Source organism: Triplophysa rosa, linkage group LG8 (assembly GCF_024868665.1).
Source record: "Triplophysa rosa linkage group LG8, Trosa_1v2, whole genome shotgun sequence".
In the NCBI taxonomy this organism is placed as follows: domain Eukaryota; kingdom Metazoa; phylum Chordata; class Actinopteri; order Cypriniformes; family Nemacheilidae; genus Triplophysa; species Triplophysa rosa.
Genome location: NC_079897.1, coordinates 8,045,263 through 8,067,652, shown reverse-complemented (window position 1 = coordinate 8,067,652; position 22,390 = coordinate 8,045,263). Strand labels below are relative to the sequence as shown.

The 22,390-nt window shown below is 41.0% G+C and overlaps 1 protein-coding gene across 5 annotated transcripts in view; it reads left to right on the top strand.

The window, feature by feature from the left end:
- The window catches only part of atg5 (ATG5 autophagy related 5 homolog (S. cerevisiae)), a 44,635-nt gene extending 23,326 nt beyond the window's left edge, over positions 1-21,309 (top strand). For all 5 annotated transcript variants that reach the window (XM_057339609.1, XM_057339610.1, XM_057339607.1 and 2 more), the window contains exons 7-8: positions 1-118; positions 19,688-21,309. In XM_057339609.1, coding sequence (XP_057195592.1) covers positions 1-118; positions 19,688-19,824 — 255 coding nt within the window. In that variant the 3' untranslated portion in view covers positions 19,825-21,309. The remainder of the gene's footprint in view (positions 119-19,687) is intronic.
- The last annotated feature ends 1,081 nt before the right edge of the window (positions 21,310-22,390 follow it).

Below are 22,390 nucleotides of genomic sequence, written 5' to 3'. Positions count from 1 at the left end.
ACAATGAGTGAGAGGCCATTTATTCAAAAGCTTTTCCGCCCCGTGTCTCCAGAGGGTAACCCGCTCACGCTAGGTGACCTGCTAAAGGAGCTGTTTCCTGCTGCCATATGTGTGGAGGGTAAGTTGTAGTCTCTTAATAAAAGCAAATCATCTTTCAAACAAACATGATTTGAAAAAAACATTAGCAGTACTAACTTATCTCTCTCAGGAGTAAGGCATATAAAGATGAAAGACATTAACACATTTTTACAGATTAAAATGAGAGATGAAGAAAGGGAATCAAAATAACAAAATATCAGGGTTGTGTGAATGAAATCCACAGTCAAAACAGGGACCATCCCGAGAGGAAGTAGATAAGCTGACAATAGCAGAAACAAATGGAGCACCTGCTTGTGGAGCTACCTGCATGGCAGAGCACATCTGTGCGGCTACCAACCTGACTCGATAACTGCTTGCTTTGTCTGAAGACCTGGTGGTACGATTAAGGAGAAAGTGGCACTTTGTCTTCCTCCAGTATGTGCTGTTCCTCTGTTTTCATACATGTGAGATATGCTTTGATAACAGAGGACAGCCTGAGATTACAGCGAAATAAGTTCTTTGGTCCCACATGTGAAAAGCTACTCTTAAAAATTGTCTCAAAAAATTCTTAATAATAATATTATGTTATTTCATTAACTCCCTGTTATCATATCATTCTACCACATTGTTTCTTTGCAGTAAAGTCTTTGGTTTTTGCCTCTGTACTGCCATATTGTTACTCTTAACTAGGTTAGGATACCTCTCCAGCACTCCTAAACCATTTAGGAGCTCAGACCTAGTCTTAACACTTAGGAACCTTTATGAATCACATTTTTGTCAGGATCACTATCGTCAAAAAAATGATTGACAACCATCATACAGTTTAGACTGTCGTTATGGTTCTGTTCTGGGAAAAACTCCCTGCCTATCCATGCAGCCAGCATGAAAAAGAGCAGGGAGCGCAGCGATAACCCCCCTTAGGGTAAACTGAACAGAACAAACAGATGTCATTAGTTCTTAATACAGAAACTACAGTAAGTGTGACACATAATTGAGATTCATGAAAAGGAATAACGGAAAGACAAGTCTTGATTGTAAATATGAGGTGGAGTTGGGGACAGAGGAGGGTAATTTGCTTCTGAGCAGTGCGATAAGCTACTGATAGCTGAATGGATTTTAAACGGAAGCTGCAATAGCGTCATATTTCTATAGGTAGATGAGGATCAGCTGATGCAAGCTTGACTAACTTGACCTGCCAGAACGTCTTGGTTACGGATGTAACCTCGGTTCCCTGATGGAGGGAACGAGACGTTGTGTCGAACCGACAGAATGGGGTTTGTCTTGAGAACCTATCATCTTCTGAGTATTTAGAAAAGGCCAATGAAAATTGGCGAATGAAATTTGCATGCTCAATTCAATTCGCCAGGGGGAGCGGCCAGGGGGGAGTTGTTGTCAGAGCCTTAGCTCCGAGAACCAAGTCCTGGTTAGGGGCATAACTAGTACCACTTGATGCTCCTCTTCCCTGGCCTTGCACAGGACCTGTGCAATGAGGCTCACTGGGGGGAAGCGTACTTCCGCTTGTCCCGCGGCCAGCTGTGCGCAAGGGCATCCTTGCCAAGGGTTGGGACAATGGGTGGAGTCTGGGGAGGCAACAGGACCACCTGTGCCTGGCCGAACTGCTCCCAAATGAGCCGGCTGCGCGAGGATGGAGTCGCCACTCTCGACGAGGCGTCGACTGACGAGAGAGCGCATCGGCTGTCTGGTTCAGGATGCCTGGGATGTGTGTGGCTCGCAGGGAACTGATCACCTGCTGACTCCAGAGGAGGAGGCGCCGGGCGAGTCATGTTAGCTGCCGTGAGCGAATGCCACCAATGATATAAGCCACAGCAGCTGTGCTGTCCGACCGGACCAGCACGTGCTTGCCCTGCACGAGAGGTAGTAGACTCCTCAATGCAAGTAGCACAACCAACAACTCTAGGCAGTTGAAATGCCAACGCAGGAGGGGGCCCGTCCACCGCCCCGACACTGCGTGCCTGTTGCACACGGCACCCCAACCCTACAGGGAGGCATCCCTAAGGGGACCCCTGTCCGCAAGAAGGTCATGGGAGACCAGGGGATTAGGGTGTGTCGGCAGAAAAGCGTGATGACCATACGCCTGCTGCCAGTGTGCCACGCTCTCCAAGGAACTTGACTCTGTAGCCAGTGTTGGAGCGGTCGTATGTGCATCGACCCGAGGGGGACCACCCCCGCCGAGGATGCCATGTATCCCAGGAGCCTCTGAAATGTTTCAGGGGGACCGCTGACTGCCTGAGAGCTTCAGGCAGTTCAACACTGATCGGCGCGCTCTGTAGTCAGTCGCACTGCCTCTGGGAGGCCGCGAGGGTGCGGGTTTCCTCATCGCGGGTCTCGCGCCCCCCCGCGGGAGGTGAGCGGGGCCGCTCATGAGGACAGAGTTGAGTTCCATACCGAGAAAGAGGACGCTCTGCACCGGGGAGAGCTTGCTCTTCTCAGTTGACCTGTAGCCCCACCGATCTAGGTGCCGGAGCACCAGGTCCCTGTGTGTACACAACAGATCTCGAGAGTGCGCCAAGCTGAGCCAGTCGTCGAGATAGTTTAGTACCCGCACACCTCCTTCCCTAAGGGGAAGGAGGGCGGCTTCCACGACCTTCGTAAAGACTCGTGGAGACAGGGACAGACTGAAGGGGAGGACCCTGTACTGATATGCTCGTCCCTCAAACGCGAACCGTAGGAACGGCCGATGTCGAGGGAGGATCGAGACATGAAGTACGCGTCCTTCAGGTCGATTGCCATGAAATAGTCCTGACACCTGACAGACGTCAGGATGCACTTCTGCGTGATCAACCTGAAAGGCAGCTATTGAGTAGGTGCCTGTTCAGAACACACAGACCCAAGATAGGGCGCAACCCCCTGCCTTTCTTGGGGACAATGAAGTACAGGCTGTAAAACCCGTTGAACATCTCGGCTGGTGAGACGGGCTCGATCACTCCCTTCACCAGAAGGGTGGCGACCTCGGCCCGAAATACGGGAACATCCTAGCCTCTGACTTAGGTATATCGGATGCCCTGAAACTTGACGGGCGTGAGGCAACTGGATCGCGTAGCCGAGACAGATCGTCTTCCATAGCCAGCCTGGCAGTCTGGGAAGCCGGACAGGCTCCCAGAATGAAACAGGGGGACTAAAGATACGATCTTTTTCATCGTCCCCCGGGGGGTGGTTCGATGGCTAGCTGTACGGATTCCTTGCTGGGGGAGGTCCCCCGGGGAGGAGATCGGCTCTGCTGTTTTTCCTGCCTGGCGACTGTGCAGCTCAACGCACTGTCTGACTGAGAGTGCTGAGGGCTGGTGTTTATACTCGACATTGCGCTTCGCCATGACGCAACGTCGAGTTTGCCGTTCACCGTCGTGCAGAGGGTGGGAGCGGCTGTGATAACCCAGAGAGAGAGGAAACTCTCTTTTTGAGAGTAAGTGGGCGCTAGCCCCCCGGAGGGGGCCAGCAGATGGAGAGACGGGGCAGGATCCGTCCCTATCCGACTTCCCAGCGATGTGGCAGTTCCCACCAATGGTAGCCTCGATCCCCCTGAGGTCTTCCCATGAGGGCCGCTTCGCCGCGGCTGCTGATGGGGCGATGGTCTCCTCTTCGCTGTCTCCTCCAGGGGGGCCCGCCTGAGTGGGGGCGCCAGAGCTAGAGGGCGTCGAAGAGGACCAGGGCTGCTGGGAAGCAGACAGTGCACGGGACTCGACGGCCGAGTCGCGGCACAGAGGACTGCTTCTTTACTTCTTTACCCGATGGGCGGGGGGTGAGCGGGGCCGCTGCGGCTCGACAGTAACACCAACCAGCCCCTGTAACCCCCTTGCGAGACGGGTGTGTCGAGAAAGCGGACCTTCTCGGCGTTACTCATCTGCGCAAGGATCGGCCAGAGGAGTTTCTCATGGACCACAAGTGTGGACATCGTCCAACCCAGGGCCCGCGTGGTCACCTTGGTCGCCCGTAGAGCGAGGTTGGTGGCGGCGCGGAGTTCCTGCATAAGCGCTGGGTCGGTCTTACCCTCGTGGAGCTCTCTCAATGCCCTGGCCTGGCAGGAGCCATAGCGTGGAGAGAGGAGGCAGCTTGGTCCGCCGCATTGTAAGCTCTCGACACCAGAGATGCCGAGACCCCACATGCTTTGGACGGGAGTCTAGGTCGAGCACCCCCCCCAGGTGGCCGCCGCCTACGGGCACGAGTGCACTGCGGCGGCATACTCCACCTGGGGGAGAACGACGTATCCTCCAGCTGTCTCAACCTCGAGGGAAGAGAGGGTGACAGAACTTTGTTTGACGTGAAACGTGCCGGAAAGGGGGCGTTCCAGGCCTTACTAAGTTCCTCATGCACTTCCGGTAAACACGGCAATGGGGGCGGGCGTGGCTTGGAGCCGCGCTCAAACCCGAGGCGCCATGTAGCCAGCCGCGAGCACCAGGAGAGGCAGTGCCACTGCAACCCAACACTCACGGCGGCCCGGGAAAGCATGGCTGACATTTCGACATCCGCTTCTTCCTGGGCTTGACCCCCGAGGGAGGGAGCCCGAGGAATCGTCGGAGTCGGATGGCAGTACGTCACCCCCCGATGCTGCAAGAGACATCTCATCATCACGCATCGTGTCCGAATATGTGATTGAGGAATAAGACGGCGGACCGTCTCCTGGGGAACGGTCAGATGTATTGCACAAAAAAACCCCACCCATCAGCTCTTCATGTCAACCCACACTACTAGGGAGGAAACCTTCAGCTAGCCCACCCACACCACTACTCAACTCTTTTGGGTTGACTTTCAGGTGACTTTTACTTTTGCTGTGAATGTGGGAAAGATGCTGTGATTTACATATGGTTAGACTCCCCGATTTAGAATATAAAACCTAGGTTTAAGTTTATGTTTTTTTAAACCTTTTTTTCTCAAAATGTAGCAGACTGTTAATTAGCTACACATAATGGTTCCATTATTTCTTTGATTTAGATTTGAATGTTGTGTGTCAGGGCTGGGTTGAAAGACACACAGATTCAAGTGCGAGTAACAAGACGTTTTATTATTTCAGGACACTCAGGTGAGAAACGTAATAGTTCGTGAAAGACAGGATCCTTCCGGAGTCCTGGAGGGAAACGGCTAACTGCAAGGCCAACCGGGTAACCCCGGTGTACGGCAGTGTCAGCCGGAGAAGTGGGAAGATGTCCTTAGGGCCACACCGTAGGCAGGATCAGTGGTAGGAGAGTTCGGGGGTAGATGCGGAGAAAACGACTGGTAGACAGGAGATTCAGTAGAATCCGAGGTGTGGGTGGCGCTGGGGAACTGGGAAAAACAACCCCTGCAAAAACTAACCCATAGGGGGGAAAGGAGAAAACAGCTAGGCAAACGGGGGTCGCCTGGGCAAAAAGTAAAGAAACAAAAAGGTAAATCCTACTGAAAAGAGTGATCTCTTCAGGGAGAAAATCCAAAGTAAAAAAACACATGAAACACTTCCTTCCACATGACAAGACTAGGCAGGACAAAAAAAAACAAGGTCTAGATGAATAATCCTTAGGCAAGACAAGACTTTAGGTACAGAGTGACTAATGTCAACGATCGCACAAGGGACAGTGATAAAAGTGGCAGTGGCTTTAAAGAGGTGAGGTTGATAGACACCAGGTGATAACACTGAGGCTAATGAGGAGGAGATCAGTAGCGGCTGATGGGGAACACTTAGACATGGACAGTGAACACATGAGGTTGTCAGACAGCCTCCACGTGCTAGGACATTCACCCATACACACATGATAAGATACGCAACAAAACACGTGCTAATCCCAAAACCCAACAGTCGTGGGTTTAGAGCAAAGCCTTCAAATGCAAATGACACATGTGAAATCAACTCCAGGCATTTTATATGCTTATTTAATGTAACAATGATGGTATGGGAATAGCCCACATTAAACAGTGCCTGTGTTACAGTGTAATTATACATTTAAGTACTGAGTAATAAAAATGAACTACATGTACTTACTATAGGGTCAAGTTAAGTTTAGTGTCAGTTACATGTAATTATGCATAATGTATAGGAAATAGTATAGGAAATACATGTAACGTGTAACAAGGGTACCATAAAATAAAGTGTTACCGAAACGTATTATTATTATTTTTTAAACCCTTACTACACTGTAAAACTTTTACTACAGTATGTTTTCAAATTTAAACATTGGGACTGAATAGTTCTATACATATTGGACCAGAAATATTTCCAGTATTTTTAACAGATATTGGAGTTTTCTGTCACCTTTTAGTCTCTTATATGGGTCATAATGTTAAATTATCTCTCTATTTAAACCAATTTTTCAGATAAAGATGGACTCCTCAGTGTTGAAGCTGGAACCTTGAAATGTAAATCGGTTTGAAATGTTTGTCAGTTATTGGATTGTAGCAGTGATATTTTGCACTAATGAAATAATGTACTGTAGGAAATGCTTATAATAGTAACCTATGCTAGGACCTTTGGGCGTCTGTCATAACTGAAGAAAAAGAGTTCTGTTGTTGATTGAATTCCCCTTGCATCATTCTGAGAGTGATGCTGGGGACGCACCCACCCTACACCCTTACAGAGGCAGATACAAACACATGAGGGAATGAGTTCTGTGCATTGTATTATTCTTATCCGTTGGTTTCACTTTAATGTAGTGTAATTGTGTAGTTCTGTCTTTGACTTTGTGTCCAACTCAGCTGTTGTTATTATACATCCATCTTTCATTATGGCCCTGCAGCTAGTTAAAGGCCATTCAAACTGTTATAATGTTAATGGATGTGTGTGCGCTTGTGTTTGGATTGAAATGGTTGGTGAGTGTAGTCATATTAGCCTCCATTCTGTGCTTTTTACTGCCGTGGTTTTTCGGGGAGGCGATGTGAATAGACCAGTCAAACTTTAATTGACACATACATTTTTTGTTTCTGGTAAAAAATGTTTTTGTCAATATTACACTTTATACATAAGGCATATAAGAAAATAACAAAACTCAAAACATACAGACAGCTATACAGTGGGCAAATAAAACAGGGGCTGTATGTATAACGCATCTTCCATCTTTCCATTTCAAAATGCAACGGCTGTTTTTATACATCCAATCAAATCGCAGTGTAAAAAAACAAGCCACGCCCACTGTTTTTCTAATTCAAAATACCAGTTTACTCGGAAATGCATCAAAATACGGTAGTAAAAACGATCGCAACATCTGGTTCACGGGGTGTCACGAACGGGGTGAGATACAAGGACAGCGGACCCAGGTGCATACAGCGGGTAAGGGGTTAACAAGACGTTTAATAATAACAAAGACAAAACCAAAAACCCACGAGGGGGTAAAATAACAAAACGGGAATATAATACATGACAAGACAGGACTAAGACTAACTACACTTAAACAAGACTAAAGTTACATATGAAATGACCTACAAATAACTAAACTAGACTAGACTTTGACAAGGCACAGGAACTCACCATACAATCACAATGAACCAGCACAGGACAGAAAACACAAGGGCATTATAAAGGGATCAAATCAAGAGGGGGACAGCTGTGGGGCATGAAACAATAAACGAGCAATAATGAGGAGAGGAGAGGGCAATAAAATTGAGGTAACAATTTGCAGAATTTGCCTATATTTTAGAGTAAATGGTAACTTCATTTATAAGCTATGACACACTAAAATAAATTAGATAAAGTCCTAACCTAATACACAACTAATTACTTATGAAAATTGAGTATTAATAATTATATAAAGTGACGAAGTGAATGCGCGTTGGAAACTAACACGGACGTCAGGACATTGTTGAATATAGTAGTTATTTTTGTTTGTTTGCGCACAAAATGTATCCTTGTTGCTTTATATAATTAAGGCTGAACCACTGGAGTAACGAGCTATTTCAACTGTCTTTATTCACTTTCTGCGCTTTGAAAGTTGGGTGGGTTACAGTCTATGGGGGACTCAGAAAGCTCCCGGACCTAAACAAATCTTATTTTGTGTTCTGAAGATCAATGTTAATTTCGTTGACGAAAACTATGACGAAAATTATTCGACGACAATATGTTTTCACTGACGAAACAAGACGACAACTAAATACAAATTAATGCATGATAACGAAAACTGTAATAAAAATATACTGACATTTTCATCAACTAATGAAAACAAGATGAAAATATTCTTGTCCCACGGACTCCCACCCAGCGGACATCAGCTAGCGCACATGTGCTGCTTATGTCATATAAGCAGTAGAGAGAAGTGTCTGGGTAAAGGGGAAGCATGTATTCTATTTCTCCAAGCGATTTATAAAGCGTCATATTTTCCTTCACAATCGCTGGTAAAACACGGCAAATTTGAAGCATGACTGCTGGCGCGTCAACCCGAAACTCATTAAAGGCATGCACAAAAGTTTTTATATGCCAATGTTAACTAATCCGCTAACGCGAGCTGCTGCATAACGTTAAATGCAACATAAAGTAAGCCAAAAGAAACCACTGCTGTGCTGATTAGAGAAGTGATGAAGTGAGTCGTACTGTACATTAAAAGATTGGATGACATATGAGGGGCCGTTTAGGCCTAAATGACTGAAATGACTCTTACGAACACTAGTGAAATAAAAATATAGATCAACCTTAGTGAAATTCTTTCATACGTATTACTGAAATACCTTTTACAAACACTAGTGAAATAAAAACATTGATCGAACTTGGTGAAATTCATTCATATGTATCACTGAAATACTTCTTATAACCACTAGTGAAACAAACACATCGATCTGCAAAAGTGAAATTCATTCACATGTGTTAATGAAATACATCTTACAAACACTAGTGAATTCATTCATATGTATTACTGTAATCTTTTACAAACACTGGCGAATATCATTCACATGTATTACTGAAAAGTCTTTTAAAAAGACCAGTGAAAATCATTCACGTGTATTACTAAATAACCTTTTACAAACACTAGTGAAAATTTAGTTTTAAGAGTTCGTTAGCGCACAATGTGGTTGTTTAAACTTACAATCTGAGGTCGAATTATAAAGGCGTGACTGTTTAAAAATGTGCCCCGTCGTTTTCGGAGATGCGAGGCTGTCAGTGGTCACGAGTCACGACACGCTGAGAAAAGTCATATCTGCCAGCTACTGTAACTTGTCGCTGGTTCTGATGTTTTGACAGATTATGTATTCATTATCTTTCGTTTTAGGTATAATGGGGGTGTTTGTAAGATTTATTTCATTAATACGTATGAATGAATTTCACTCTTGCAGATTGATGTGTTTGTTTTACTAGTGTTGGTCAGAGGTATTTCAGTAATTTATTTGAATGAATTTCACCATGGTCGATCAGTGTTTTTATTTCACTACAGTGTTTGTAAGATGTATTTCATTAATACATATGAATGAATTTCACTAAGTTCGATCAATGTTTTTATTTTACTAGTGTTTGTATGAGGTATTTCAGTAATACGTATGAATGAATTTCACTAAGGTCGATCAATATTTTTATTTCACTAGTGTTTGCAAGAGTCATTTCAATAATTAAGGCCTAAACGGCCCCTCATAGTGACATGCTAAATATCAAACTAAGTATGTCATGTTTGCATGATTAAAGAAATGTAATACAGTTTCTGTAATATGTCTTTTTGAAAGATATTTCTCATTCATTACTGTCTCAAGCTAAAAGAGTGCAGCTCTTTTCTTCAAAGAGACATGAGCCAATAACGTTTGAGTGTGAGCTCATTGGTTGAATGTACTGAATGAATATGCCGATCACTGAACTAAGTGAATTGAGTCAAAATGAGATTGAATGAATTGATCTAATGGTCTCATGGTCTAATATCCTCTGTGTTGCAACAATGCATATCTAAGAGTTACTGAACTGGTTTAGTTCAATTCTAAAGTAAATTGTCAAAACAGTCAAATCTTTGTATGAACATTTAATTACACCAAGTAAATAAGTTAAACCAGTTAGATTTTAGTAGACTAAATATAATTTAGATTTAGTCGACTAAAATATTTTAAATATTTTGTTGACTAAAACTAAAAGGATGGGGATGACTAAAATATGACTAAAACTAAATTGCATTTTCATCAAAAGACTACGACTAAAACTAAATTAAAATTAACACTGCTAAATAAACTGAATTTTCATTTTTCGGTGGAGTAACCCCTTAATATTATTGGTCATATTAACTAACCCCTAATGAAAACACAAATGATACATTTAAGTTCAATCTGGTCGAAGATAATTGTGCTGACAGTGTGCAGAGGGAAAGCTGAGGTCATGCCTTTTTAACCACTCATTTAATAAACAAAAGAATGCATTATTATGGGAAGTTCCTTCCTGCGCCCACATAATCAGTGTCCTCAACTCTCCAGCCCTGTGCTACAACCACTCAGACACATGATAAATGGAGCAAATTGAATAGACGTTATTTATGTGTGTGTGTGTGTGTGTGCGTGCGGGCGCGTGTGTGTGTGGTGCTATCCACATGCTTTAGCAAAATTTCAGTTAAGAGATACTTTGTTGCTAATCTGAAGGTTGAGAATATACAGATTTTCACCTTTTTTGAGAGTGATCCAGTAGGTCGTGATGTACTTCACAAGTGTGAGAAGGTCAGCCAGAGCAGATGCTGATGTCTAAATCATTACTTGCTGTCAACCGAAGCTTTTCCCTCCAACTGCATTAACCATTTAACCTCCATGGGCCATGTCATGCCTTCAGCATTTCCTTCTGTGTAACTAGCTGCACAGTTTGAACTTGGTAAATGATGAATTGCTTAATAATAGCAGTAATTATGCTGTGTTCCCTCCAACAATACAGCTACTCATTACTACATTTTGTAAAATGAATGGTTGAAAATGTCTATCTGATTTGGTTTAAACCATTCATTGTGCAAGTGATGATTTAGACATAATCATACGTATATAATAGCTGTTGAGATCATTTTGTCATTGTGTATTATAACAAGATAATCATGTTGAGAATATATTCTCAACATATATACAGTATATATATTTATTTTAGTGCTGGGCAACGATAAAAAACATTTAATCGCATAAATCGCATGACTTTTCTGTGATTAATCGAGATTAATTGTTCAGCGTAAAATTCAATAATGAATTCAAAAGTAGTGTATTGTGCACTTTTACTTTAAAACTACTGCTATATGAACAAAAGTGCAATAAGATTTGGTTTGAAAACACCTTTACATAGTAGCATTAACAATTTTAACTTAAAATATTTCTTGTAAATCTCAACTTAAACATTAATGTAATCAAATTAAATATAAAACCAAAGCTATCTGCCTCTGCCAGGGCATTAACGTTCTGTCTAGTTTGATATAGAAAAACAAGTTATAATGATCTATTTCTACACAAAGTGTAAAGTGTACTGTATTTAAAGTGTATTTAAAGCACATCTTTAAACAACTAAATTATTGCATGCTACTTTTTCTTTATCTTAACAATTCATATAAGGAGAACACAATTCTTTTAATATGAGTGAGTGTTTTGGGCCCGTCCTTTGTTGTATGATGAACAATATAAACAGAGATGGTTATTATGCTGCTGCCCCTTTAAGAGCGCTCTATACAATTATACGGATCTAATATACTGTGACATGTCTGTTTTTGTTTCCCAGCTGTTAACTTTCATAAAACGGACTACTTTTACATGGACCCTTTCTAATATGGGAATTTAGCCGTAATTTTGTGTTTATTTGTCCGTTTCAGAGCAAGAAGATGTGAAAGAGAACTCAGTTTAGTAGTTTGTGCTGTGACTCTCTAGTGTTTACTCTACTACCCTCTATGTTTTCTGCATTAGCCTCACACTGCATACAATACACGCAACACGATTCGTTATCATTGCTGTTTTGGATTCTGCAGGCTATTGATTTCCTTCCGCTTTATCATTAATAGTATTAAATAAGCCTTTTACACCCGCGCATATTACTTCTTTTTGGGCGAGGGCACTGATAGATAACCGCATGGCTGAAGGAGGGGAGACGAAATGGAGTGGGTTGTTCTATCAACTCCGCCGCTAGGAAAATATTTTTTATTTACGATGTCCGAAGTTCGGTACCTTTCCATTCAGTTCTGGTGTTCCTGGTTCATGTTCGCGCTGCAGCAGTCTTACGCCTACCCCAAATGCTCTCATTGGTTGAGACGCGTGGTGACACCATTCCCAAGCCAGTACCGGTCAACATCCCACCCCTTCTGTGACCCATGGTTTGTCTGTACGTTTCAGAGCCATTGAGCAACGGACTTTTGAAATAAAATAATACAAAAAAAAAAAACGCGTTAATGCATTATAAAATAATTGTCGGCGTTAATAAATTAATGCAATAACGCAATAACTTTCCCAGCCCTAACTTATTTTTTATAAAATTGCAAAGAAAATAAATAAAAACAGGTGCAAAATTTTTATACAATTTCATCTGTTTTTGGTTTTGTCATTATCGTGTATGGAGTGTAGATTAACGGAAAAAAAGTAATTTAATCTTTTTAAGGTTCGTTAATTGGTTAATTAGTGGTGCTTGTGAAACAAACTATTACTATCTTGCATACTTCTTCTTGTTCTGCCAAAACTTCGGTGCGTAACTTGTCCCGCAGCATGTGCCGTAGACCCATGAACAGGGGCGGACTTATGGCGCTTTTCCACTGCATAGTACTGCATGGTACGGTGCGGATTTGCAACACATGAATATGCATTTTAATACGTAATATTGGCATTCCATTACATGCTTTGTGACAGTAATATAGAGATTGAGACCCCTACACAATGTTGAATGCTACATTAGCTTACCCTCGTGCGCCGTCGAGCAAACCAAATGATCGTTGTCTGCTCTTTGCTGTAAGATTTCCCAAACTCTCTGGTATTTTAGCAGTATTTTGTTTTGCTGCCATCCGGCATCGATATGCTCCATTACTCCTGCATTCACAATGATGCTACGGCAGTAGAGGTGGCGCAACTATGACGATAAGTTTACAATCCCCACCCACTTTGAAGCGGTACTAAACAGCTGTCGAAAAGCAAACTGAGTCGAAGTGAAGTGAGCTGTACCGAGCCGAGTCGTACTAAACCTGATGGTACCATGCAGTGGAAAAGCACCATTTGTGATTTGGGGGCCCCAAGCAATTTCAGGCATGGGGGCCTCAACAGTCATAATATGCACGCTTTATAACCCTTATTGTAATCCCTATGTCGTTCTCAATACTTTTTTCTCTACATTTTTAAATAAACTGTGTCACATCTTACTGTCTGTAAATAATTTGTCTCAAAGTGAAATAAAAATGAATTCACAAATAAATAAATAAAAATCCACAAACAAACTATTTACAACATCTGTTTACACTTTGATATTATTATTTTTGTGGTCTTGAGAACTTTCATGAATTTTTAACTGAGAAGACAAATTTCTACAGTTATTATACCCATCTCCACTGAACAGATTGGACCAGTCACCAAATATTCGACAACAAAAGCAAACTACACTATCATTTTTTACACTTTACACCACGATCGGCTAATCTTTTCACAGTTTTTCTTATTAATGAAGTAGTTGCTGCATGTGAATTGACGGTCATCGCTGTTAATTGGGAAAGCCAAATCTTTGATTTGAACTGGCCCTCTGCTAATAAGCTCACAGTGCTCTTTATCTGATACATGTTTTGGCCAGAAAGCAAGATCATCACTCAATAAAACTGTCTGTCTGTGTGCTGTTTGCGTGCTGATCTTGTGCCAACAAGATCTCCGGGGACGGGAGAAAACACACCTCTGTGTCTGGCAGGACAGAGGCTGCTGCAGCACTCACTGTGTTAGCTATCGGTGGAGTTTAGTGTTTACCACAGAACTTAGTGAGACTATGGGAGCTAAACGTATTCCTCTAGGGGGGTCCGGGGGCAAGATTTTGCATATTTTAAAGGTAAATGCTGCAATATGGTGCATTTTAAGAACAAAATTAAGTGACTCAATCTATAAGAATACAATAGCTAGTAGTAATTTAATCATTGGCTCCATATATAAATGGGGATAATAGGGCACAACACATGGTAAAATGGGAGTTCACAAACAGTCAAAACATGTAGAGCATGAGCCATCAAAAAATGAAGCAAAAAACTGTTTAACAGTTGAACTAATTTATTTATTACCATATGTTAAAACGCGGGCCGGGCATCGGGCCTTTTTCACAGTGCCATTGTCACAATCCCCGCATAGCAGTATCACTGTACTATCTGGAACAGAGCATGCATACATTATTATGATGCGGCAACTGTTTTGAGTTAACCCGTAAGAAAAGCGTACACTCTCTCAGCACAACAGAGTAATGTTAAGTTTGTGATTTATTATTATGTATTATGTGCGCAGACCTATCAGTTTATATGAAAGTAACATGAGAGCAATTAATGACAGACGCTTTCTCCTGCGGTACACGGCGATCGGTCTGAGCAGCACTGCTTGATGTCCAACAAACCAAATATATTGACAAGTTTGGGACACAGTGACACAGAGTAGCATGTAATCATGTGTCGTGCACCCGTATATATTTTTTCTTACGGGGACAGCCGAAGCTAAAGGAGTAATTTAAGCAGACTCATGCCCATCATGCATTCAAATCATTAAATTTGGCGCTGTTGGCAATCAAACTACGTTCTGTGCCTGAGCAACAAACAAAAATGCTCAAAACATTTTTCAAAGATAACCTAATAAAGAAACAAAACAAAATATAATTTACCATTAAAAACAAAACTAAAGTATTTTAATACTTTTTAACTATTTATTAATTCTAAACTATTTTAACAGTTTAAACAGTGTCATTCACATCATACAGTAATTCAAATTTGTGTTCCAGCACAGTTGGCAATCAAACTATGCATTCTGCACCTGAGCCACAAAAAATTAACTTAATATCGAAATTAAACGAAATATGAATAATTTGCCATTAAAAACAAAACTAAACTATTTTAATGGCTGCAGCAGTTTCAACAGTATCATTCACATCATTCATTCAAATCAGCGCTCCAGCACTGTTAGCAATCAGACGTTCTGCGTTCTGCACCTGGCTGAGCCACAAACAAAAAATACTCCAAACATTTTTCTAAATTAACTTTAAAAAATTTGAATAATTTGCCATTAAAAACAAAACTGAATTATTTTAATCTTTGCAACAGCCTGTGTAATGCGGAGGTACAAAAAACACGACGGGCTTCAGTCGGACTCGAATTAAGCTCCATTGTGTAGACGCGCTGCTCATTTTAAATGACAGAAATGGTGTTTGTCAAAGGTCAAATATGCAGACTGCTATTTTAGCTGGAAATAATATGGAAGCTGAACATGATGATGCTAACGCCATGAGGTAATGTTATCTGTTTGCTCAGTCGTACACTGATAAAATCATGTTTGTACTGGTGGAAAACTGCAGTGAATACTGAAACATTAGTTATATTTTACTTATACCTCAAACGATTCAGTATGGCTTGGCGACGTCTCAAATCCTGGCCAGTTCGCGTGTCTGCGTTTCAACCGTGAAAGCTGAAACAGTAGCGAGTGATCATGCATTTGTACGTACAGTATGTGTTTGTGTGTGTGTGTGTGCTGCCCACATTGCGCTGTAGCATTAGAGAGGGGGACGCATTTCGTCTAGCTGTGAACAATGGCACAGCAACGAAACAATGGTGCAGAATTCAATGAAATTCAAAGAAATATTTGTTATTATAAGAATTTTTTTTTACTCGTTTTAAGACTGTGGCGGAACAAAGGAGACTATGGCGGGCCGCCATAGTCTCGTCAATGAATGGGAAACACTGGAGTATGTTTGAAAAAAGAAGAAACTTGGAAGTTTGGCCAAATTTTTTCTCTCTTCTTTTTTCGGCTCCGCTGAGGTATATGCGTTTCATTATCTGCCGCTGGCAATTTTTCTCTCGCTTTTTTAAGTTCTAAGCGTCTCTGCCTCTCCTCCCGTCTGCCGTAATGTTCTCTCACTCTGGCCACTGAGCTGCTGACATAGGTGCATAACTAATAAGTTGTTCCACTAATCCATGATGCGAGAAGGGAAATTCATGCAGATGTAATAATAACATTACATTTTTATGGTTGTATCATCCTTATCATACAAAAAAATGATAGAAAACTAATATGTTATACATGCTTTAAATAAACTTCTGGGTATTTGTTGGGGCCCCCTGGTTTCCTGGGGTCCCAAGCGGCCGCTTGCCTCGCTTATTGGTTAAGTCTGCCCCTGCCCATGAATGAGGGCTCAAATCGACAGGCTTATTGCGCAGAGGTGTGCTATGAGTTTTATAAGCGATCGGGCGGAGGGTGTTCGATAGTGCGGAAAAAAATCACCTGAAAAATCCCATTGACATAACATTGAGCTGAACTTTGACGGGTCATAGCTCCGAACGAGGATTTCATAGAAACATACGGCTTACCACATTTGAAGAGGCTGGCAGCCTCTAAAAGAACATGCCTCACAATGGGGTGTGAGTTGTACCCTTGGGGCGTAAGAGCCACCCGAAATTCCCCATAGACTTATAATGGGAAAGGAAATATGCCCATATAAGGGAATTATAAGAGGCCCGGATGGGCTATCTTCGCAGTACAGCGTCATAGAGACAAGGGGGTGGGCTCATTTAACACAGGCAACCAATCAGTCTTGGTCTGTTTTACTCGCAGCTTATAGTATCATCAATTGGCAGATGCCAAGCCACGCCCATAGCAAACAGATTAGCCTAGCCAACCATTTAGCAAGGCCAACCAATGAGCCAATCATTTAGCAAGGCCTATATCTCTGCATCAGAACATCGTAGAGACACGGGGGTTGTGTCGCTTCACTTGTGACTCAGAGCATCATCAGTTGGCATCTGCCAAGCCACTCCCATAACAACCAAACAGATTAGCTTAGTAACTGTTTAGCCAGACTTATATATCTGCATCAGACCGTTGTAGAGACATGGCGGTTGGTTAGATTCATTCTTGGCTTAAAGTGTCATCTACCTAGTGGCTGCCCAGTGCCGAGTTTTGCCACGGCATGCACCACTCACATTGGTTTTTACCTGTTTTTTGTCCTCTCAGTGCTAGATTGGTGTGCACAGACCACCTCTGGGGCAGGGGCACAGGGACCAAAAAAGGGCACTTGATACATTTGTTTATGTTGTAGAAATACTTTTTTTGCAGTGTCTAAACGGGTGCAGTAAGTTTTTGATAAATATCAAATCAAACCAAAAAGGGCTGAGCTTTTGAGCCTCCCGTGCACATGACCAAGAGGCTACATTACATACACTTCTCTGCTGAAGCTTTGTGATTCAGATGTCACTGAAAAAAATCAGCATCTGTGTCCACTAGTGTTGTCAAAAGTCCCGGTACTTCGGGTCCAAGTCGGTACCTAAAAATAAAAAAGTTGTCGGTACCTAATTTTCATAAGACCCGGTAGCACCGACGTACTGATGCTCTGTCTGACAGGTTGTCAGTCGGAAACTTTTTATAGACGCAATAAGACGTGATGAGCGGATAAGCGCGGCTCCGATCCACAAGAGATGCGCACAGAAATACTTCAGATTAAAGTCATATCACAAAGAAAACGAACAGAGTTTTGTGGTGAAAGGAGGAAGCATCCGGATTAAAGTTAACAAGTTCAAGCGGTAAGTTTCAAATTCTGTTCGCGTTTGCATTATGAATGTTGTAGCATATGTTAAGTTAAAGGTTACGTTAAAATACACGTCCCTGTTTGCGTGTTAATTTGTTAGCGCCAATGCTAATGCAGTCAAGTGTCTTTATTAACCATTTAATGCTTTTATAACTATAATGGGGTAAAATAAATGGGAGGACAGGATGGGGTTTACAGTACCTATTTTATATAGGCTTATCTGAAATCTATGTGCTAGAAAACTATCATACTAACTGTATGACTAGCAATGTGTATATCTTGGATAGATAACTCTATTAGGTTTAAAAAGCCACATTTAAACTAAAGAAAATATATATGTTGCATTTATTATTTTAATATACAGTTACCTTAATGTAAGTAATCTTGCGTAAATGCAGTATACAAACTGAGGTTTCTTTTAATATTGCATATGCATGTTTGTTCAGTCAGTTGACTTACTGAAGTTTATACTATTTGTCTTCTACAGCAGCAGACTGAGGAGGATGTTCATCAGCATGAAAGACCCCAGTGAGCACACAACCGTTTCAGGAACAATTAACTTGTATACTTCATGTATACAAAATGGCATTGATTTCTATACATTTATATTAACAATGAGCTTTATTAATAAAATTGTGTTTCAATTAGCATGTACTGGTGTTTTGCTTTGGTACCGAAATTGGTACCGAGAACCGTGGAATTTTACTGGTATTGGTACCGACTACTGGAATTTTGGTACCGTGATAACACTAGTGTCCGCTAACACTTCTCATCAAAGTGAGAGTTCAAGAATATATAACTAAATAGCACAGAGTAAACTTGTGGTATTCCATTGAGTGTTTTAGTTGAGACAGTATTAAAATAAGCTCTTTTGCTCTGTTGCATGAGGAAAAACTCCAATTCAACTGCAATAAAAGCACTTCAAGTATGTTTTCTTAATAAGTGCCATTTTAATGTTTTAATACTTCAAGTACATTTGGAAACTCAATTTAATTTATTGAAGTGTGCACATAGCACTAGGAAATATAATAGGGACTCTATCTGTACATACTCAGAATAAAATGTCTTGGATTAGGGGCACAAACAATGTGAATGAATGTGAAAAAATGCATAATTCTATTAATTGTTTTATGATTTGGATAAGAAATGAGAAGGTGTGTGTATATTTTTTTTATAATTTATAAATGCCTTTTTTGTGTAGAAAAAATCTCTCTATGGAGAAAAATTCTCCATAGAATTTTGGAGAATGTCTGTACACGAAAAGTATGAGTTCCTATGTGATTTGGAAATATCTCAAGAGACCTATTCACATGGGATTAGTATTAAATTGCTAAAGTTGTCCATGATCTCAATCTCGTTTTTTTATCCATCTTTCGTGAAGAATTGAGGCTGCATTGGAGTGTTTTGGTAGTATTTTGGGTGCTGGGTTATATCGCCATACAGGGGTTGTTCTGGGGGATATCCAGGGCTTAGCCCAGAGACATCCATACATGTCAGAATACACGTTATACTCTTGAAAAAACTATGGGGCCGTTCACATTTTGCTTCTAAAAATGCATGGGAAATGTGGGCGGTGCCATTTTCTTTCAAAGCGCTCGGGAGCTTGCTCTTGTGGTGTCTGCCATTCCTGAGTAACCGTGAGCCGCACTCGCTGTGAAGACGAGAAGGATAAACAGATTTTCTGAATCGCATGAATGGCAGGCGTGTCACGATTTTTAGATAAAAGTCAGTAAATTCGAGTAAAATCACAGGCTTCGCTTATCCCGTGTGAATGCGCAACAAGAAATTCATGTGTGTGGGTCACACGAGGTCCCCAGAGAATCCCGTGCGAATAGGGTTGAGGACATGCAATGGTCTCTTGCAAAAGAAAGTCTTCACAAGATCCCTTATGTGGGAGAAAAAGTAAAAGCTTTTGTATTTACTGACATGTCTGTAAAAGTCAGTTATGATTTATGTGATAACCAACTGTGTCTTTTCTCTCACTCACTCTAGATGAGCCAAAGAGATATCAGGTTATAATTCATGGCATTGAACCCCTGCTGGAGACACCCATCCAGTGGTTGAGCGAACACTTAAGCCATCCGGACAACTTTCTCCACATCAGCGTCATCCCAGCACCGAGTGACTGAATTCAGACAATCCATTTGAACGATGATTTAGAATTTCCTCAGAGGCGGTCTGATGGCACTACCCATAATCTCATTCTCACCGCTGCAGTGGCCTTATAGAGCAGTGGCCATCAAACAGCAGAATCATGTGCACAGATAAAGATGCTTTCCCAACAATATGTTATTATTTCATTTTAAAGCTCTCAAATGAGCGTCCTGTGTATTTACTGCCTTGAAATTTTTCCATTCATATGTTTCCACAAGCTTAATTGTACCCCCTTCACACTGCATTCCCAGCCTCAGGCTATGAAATGTTTTCATTTTTAGTTGCAGTTACATTTGATATTTTTTAACTGCGATGGCGCTTTATTATTAACGTTTTATCATGTGTCAGATGATGAGGAGGGGATTCTGTGTTTAAATTTAATGCCGTGATGACTTCAGGATTTGTGGGCTAGCAAGTATGTCGTCATATAGGCACTTTGTGGGTATGATGCGTCACTGTGTCTGGTTCTGGCATACATTTGGTGGTGCTTCCACAGTCTGATTAGTCATAGACTGAATCAAGTTGGTGTTTGTCTGATAAAGAGGGGTTTCAGTTTTTCTCATTTTTGTAAGGGTTTTTCCATCTACTTGGAAATTAGTTTTCATTTATGTGGACTTCAAATATAATCTTTGATGTGGACACAGTGTCTAAATAATACACCAGAGGTCATTCTAATTCACACATCTCACCGTTTCTGACAAAAGAAGCATTTTTTGTTCCATGCAGCCTGTAGGCTGAGTGGCTGTCTGTGTTAAGGGGGATGTGGGGACTGCAGACAAAATACAGATGAGAGTGATTATTCCTTTAGATGAATCAGTGAGTGTTTTACCCCATTTAGACAGAACGGGGGGTAAAACCACAGAGCTGACACCACCATCAGACGTCTTCTCAACAGACTTTTCCTGAAACTAACATTTAAACAGCACCATTTTGTTTCTATGACACTGAATAACTTACAGAAATGAAGACGCTGCAACTTTTCAATTCTCATAACATGCTTTAAAGGATGCTTTAGCATGGTTGAACTATACATTTTCTTGTTTGATTTTCATTCAGTGTTTGCTTTTCTGTCTTTGTTAGGTTAACTCAAAACACAGTTAAATAAAACAATAATTTATAGCTCTCTTCTCTACAAATAATATTATAAGTAATATTGCAGTTTTATCAGTTGCTTCAGTTCATTTTCAGACTACGAATTACATTGTCAAAACACCTTCCACATCATGTAGTCACTTGTGCAAAGCAATTTCTTGTTGTTTTGCACAAATTGTAAATGCCTGTACATGTATGCAGTTGGTTATTGACAATTGTCTACTGATTTTTTACATTATCATTTGATTGTCATGTCGATCAAAACATTTTGTACTGGTTCTGTGTTTTACCCCCAAAACAACTTGGCACAAATTCATTGAATAAGTTATTAAATGCAGAATGGTCATAATCTGTCAAGAAAATTTTCTATTCATTTCTATTAGGCTTTTAATTTGTCGGATCCAAATATGACTACATTTACTTTGCTCACAGGTTTCTTTTACTGTAAAAAAACTTCAGTCTCCTGAAGAGACTCTCTACAAGGATCTCATCCTTGATGATAAGAGGGGTCCATTTCGAAATCATTTACCTGTCAATTTGGTAAAATGTGGTAAACTAAACATTTTTTTTGTGCTGCGTTGCAATGGTAAGATATCCTGGCAGGCTATAGACAATCTGCTCTTTGATTCTTCACACCGTACTGCATGTACAGTTCTGCCTGAGGGCTTTTTTACGTTTACATTTAAATTTTCCAGTTGTGCTGTAATATTGTCTTTTCTTTATCATTAGTTTGTATTGTAATTTGTTGACAGACCAACATACAAGTGCAATATGAACCCTGTCCAATCTTAGCCATAGTTTATAGCTGGAAATTTAGCAGTGTACTGGTCTCTTAATTTGTTTTTTTGTCAATATATTCATATAATTATTGTCATATATGATATATTACCATATATCATACAGATAGGCATATTTATATTTACTTATCTATTGAATTGCATAGTCAAGATGACTCCAGTACACGAATGAGCCAGTTGGTTTTAACATATTTTGGAATGTCAAGACTAACCTATCAGGGTCAAGTATTTCAGTTCGCTGTATAATAATAGCATGTGAAATGCAACAGTTAACATTTCAAACTCAAAACAAAAGTACAGTGTTGTTATGCTCAAGCATATGATTTTATATAATGGATGCAGGGCTGGGAAGGTTACTTTTAAAATGAGTTTCACAACAGATTACAAAATACATGCTTTAAAAAGTAATTTGTAACGTATTTTGTTAGATTACACAAATTCTGGAACTTAATCTAAATACTTTAGAATACTTTGGAATACTAATAAGGTACATAACACAAAAGGACCACCAAACAGAGGATTTGGTTTTCCTCTGCATATTATTTTAAACAACATCAATTTTCCACAATATATCTTATAGCAAAAAAGCAGACAATCTTAGAAAAAAGAAAAGGAAAAAATGCTGATGCTCAAAAAGGCAACACAATGTATT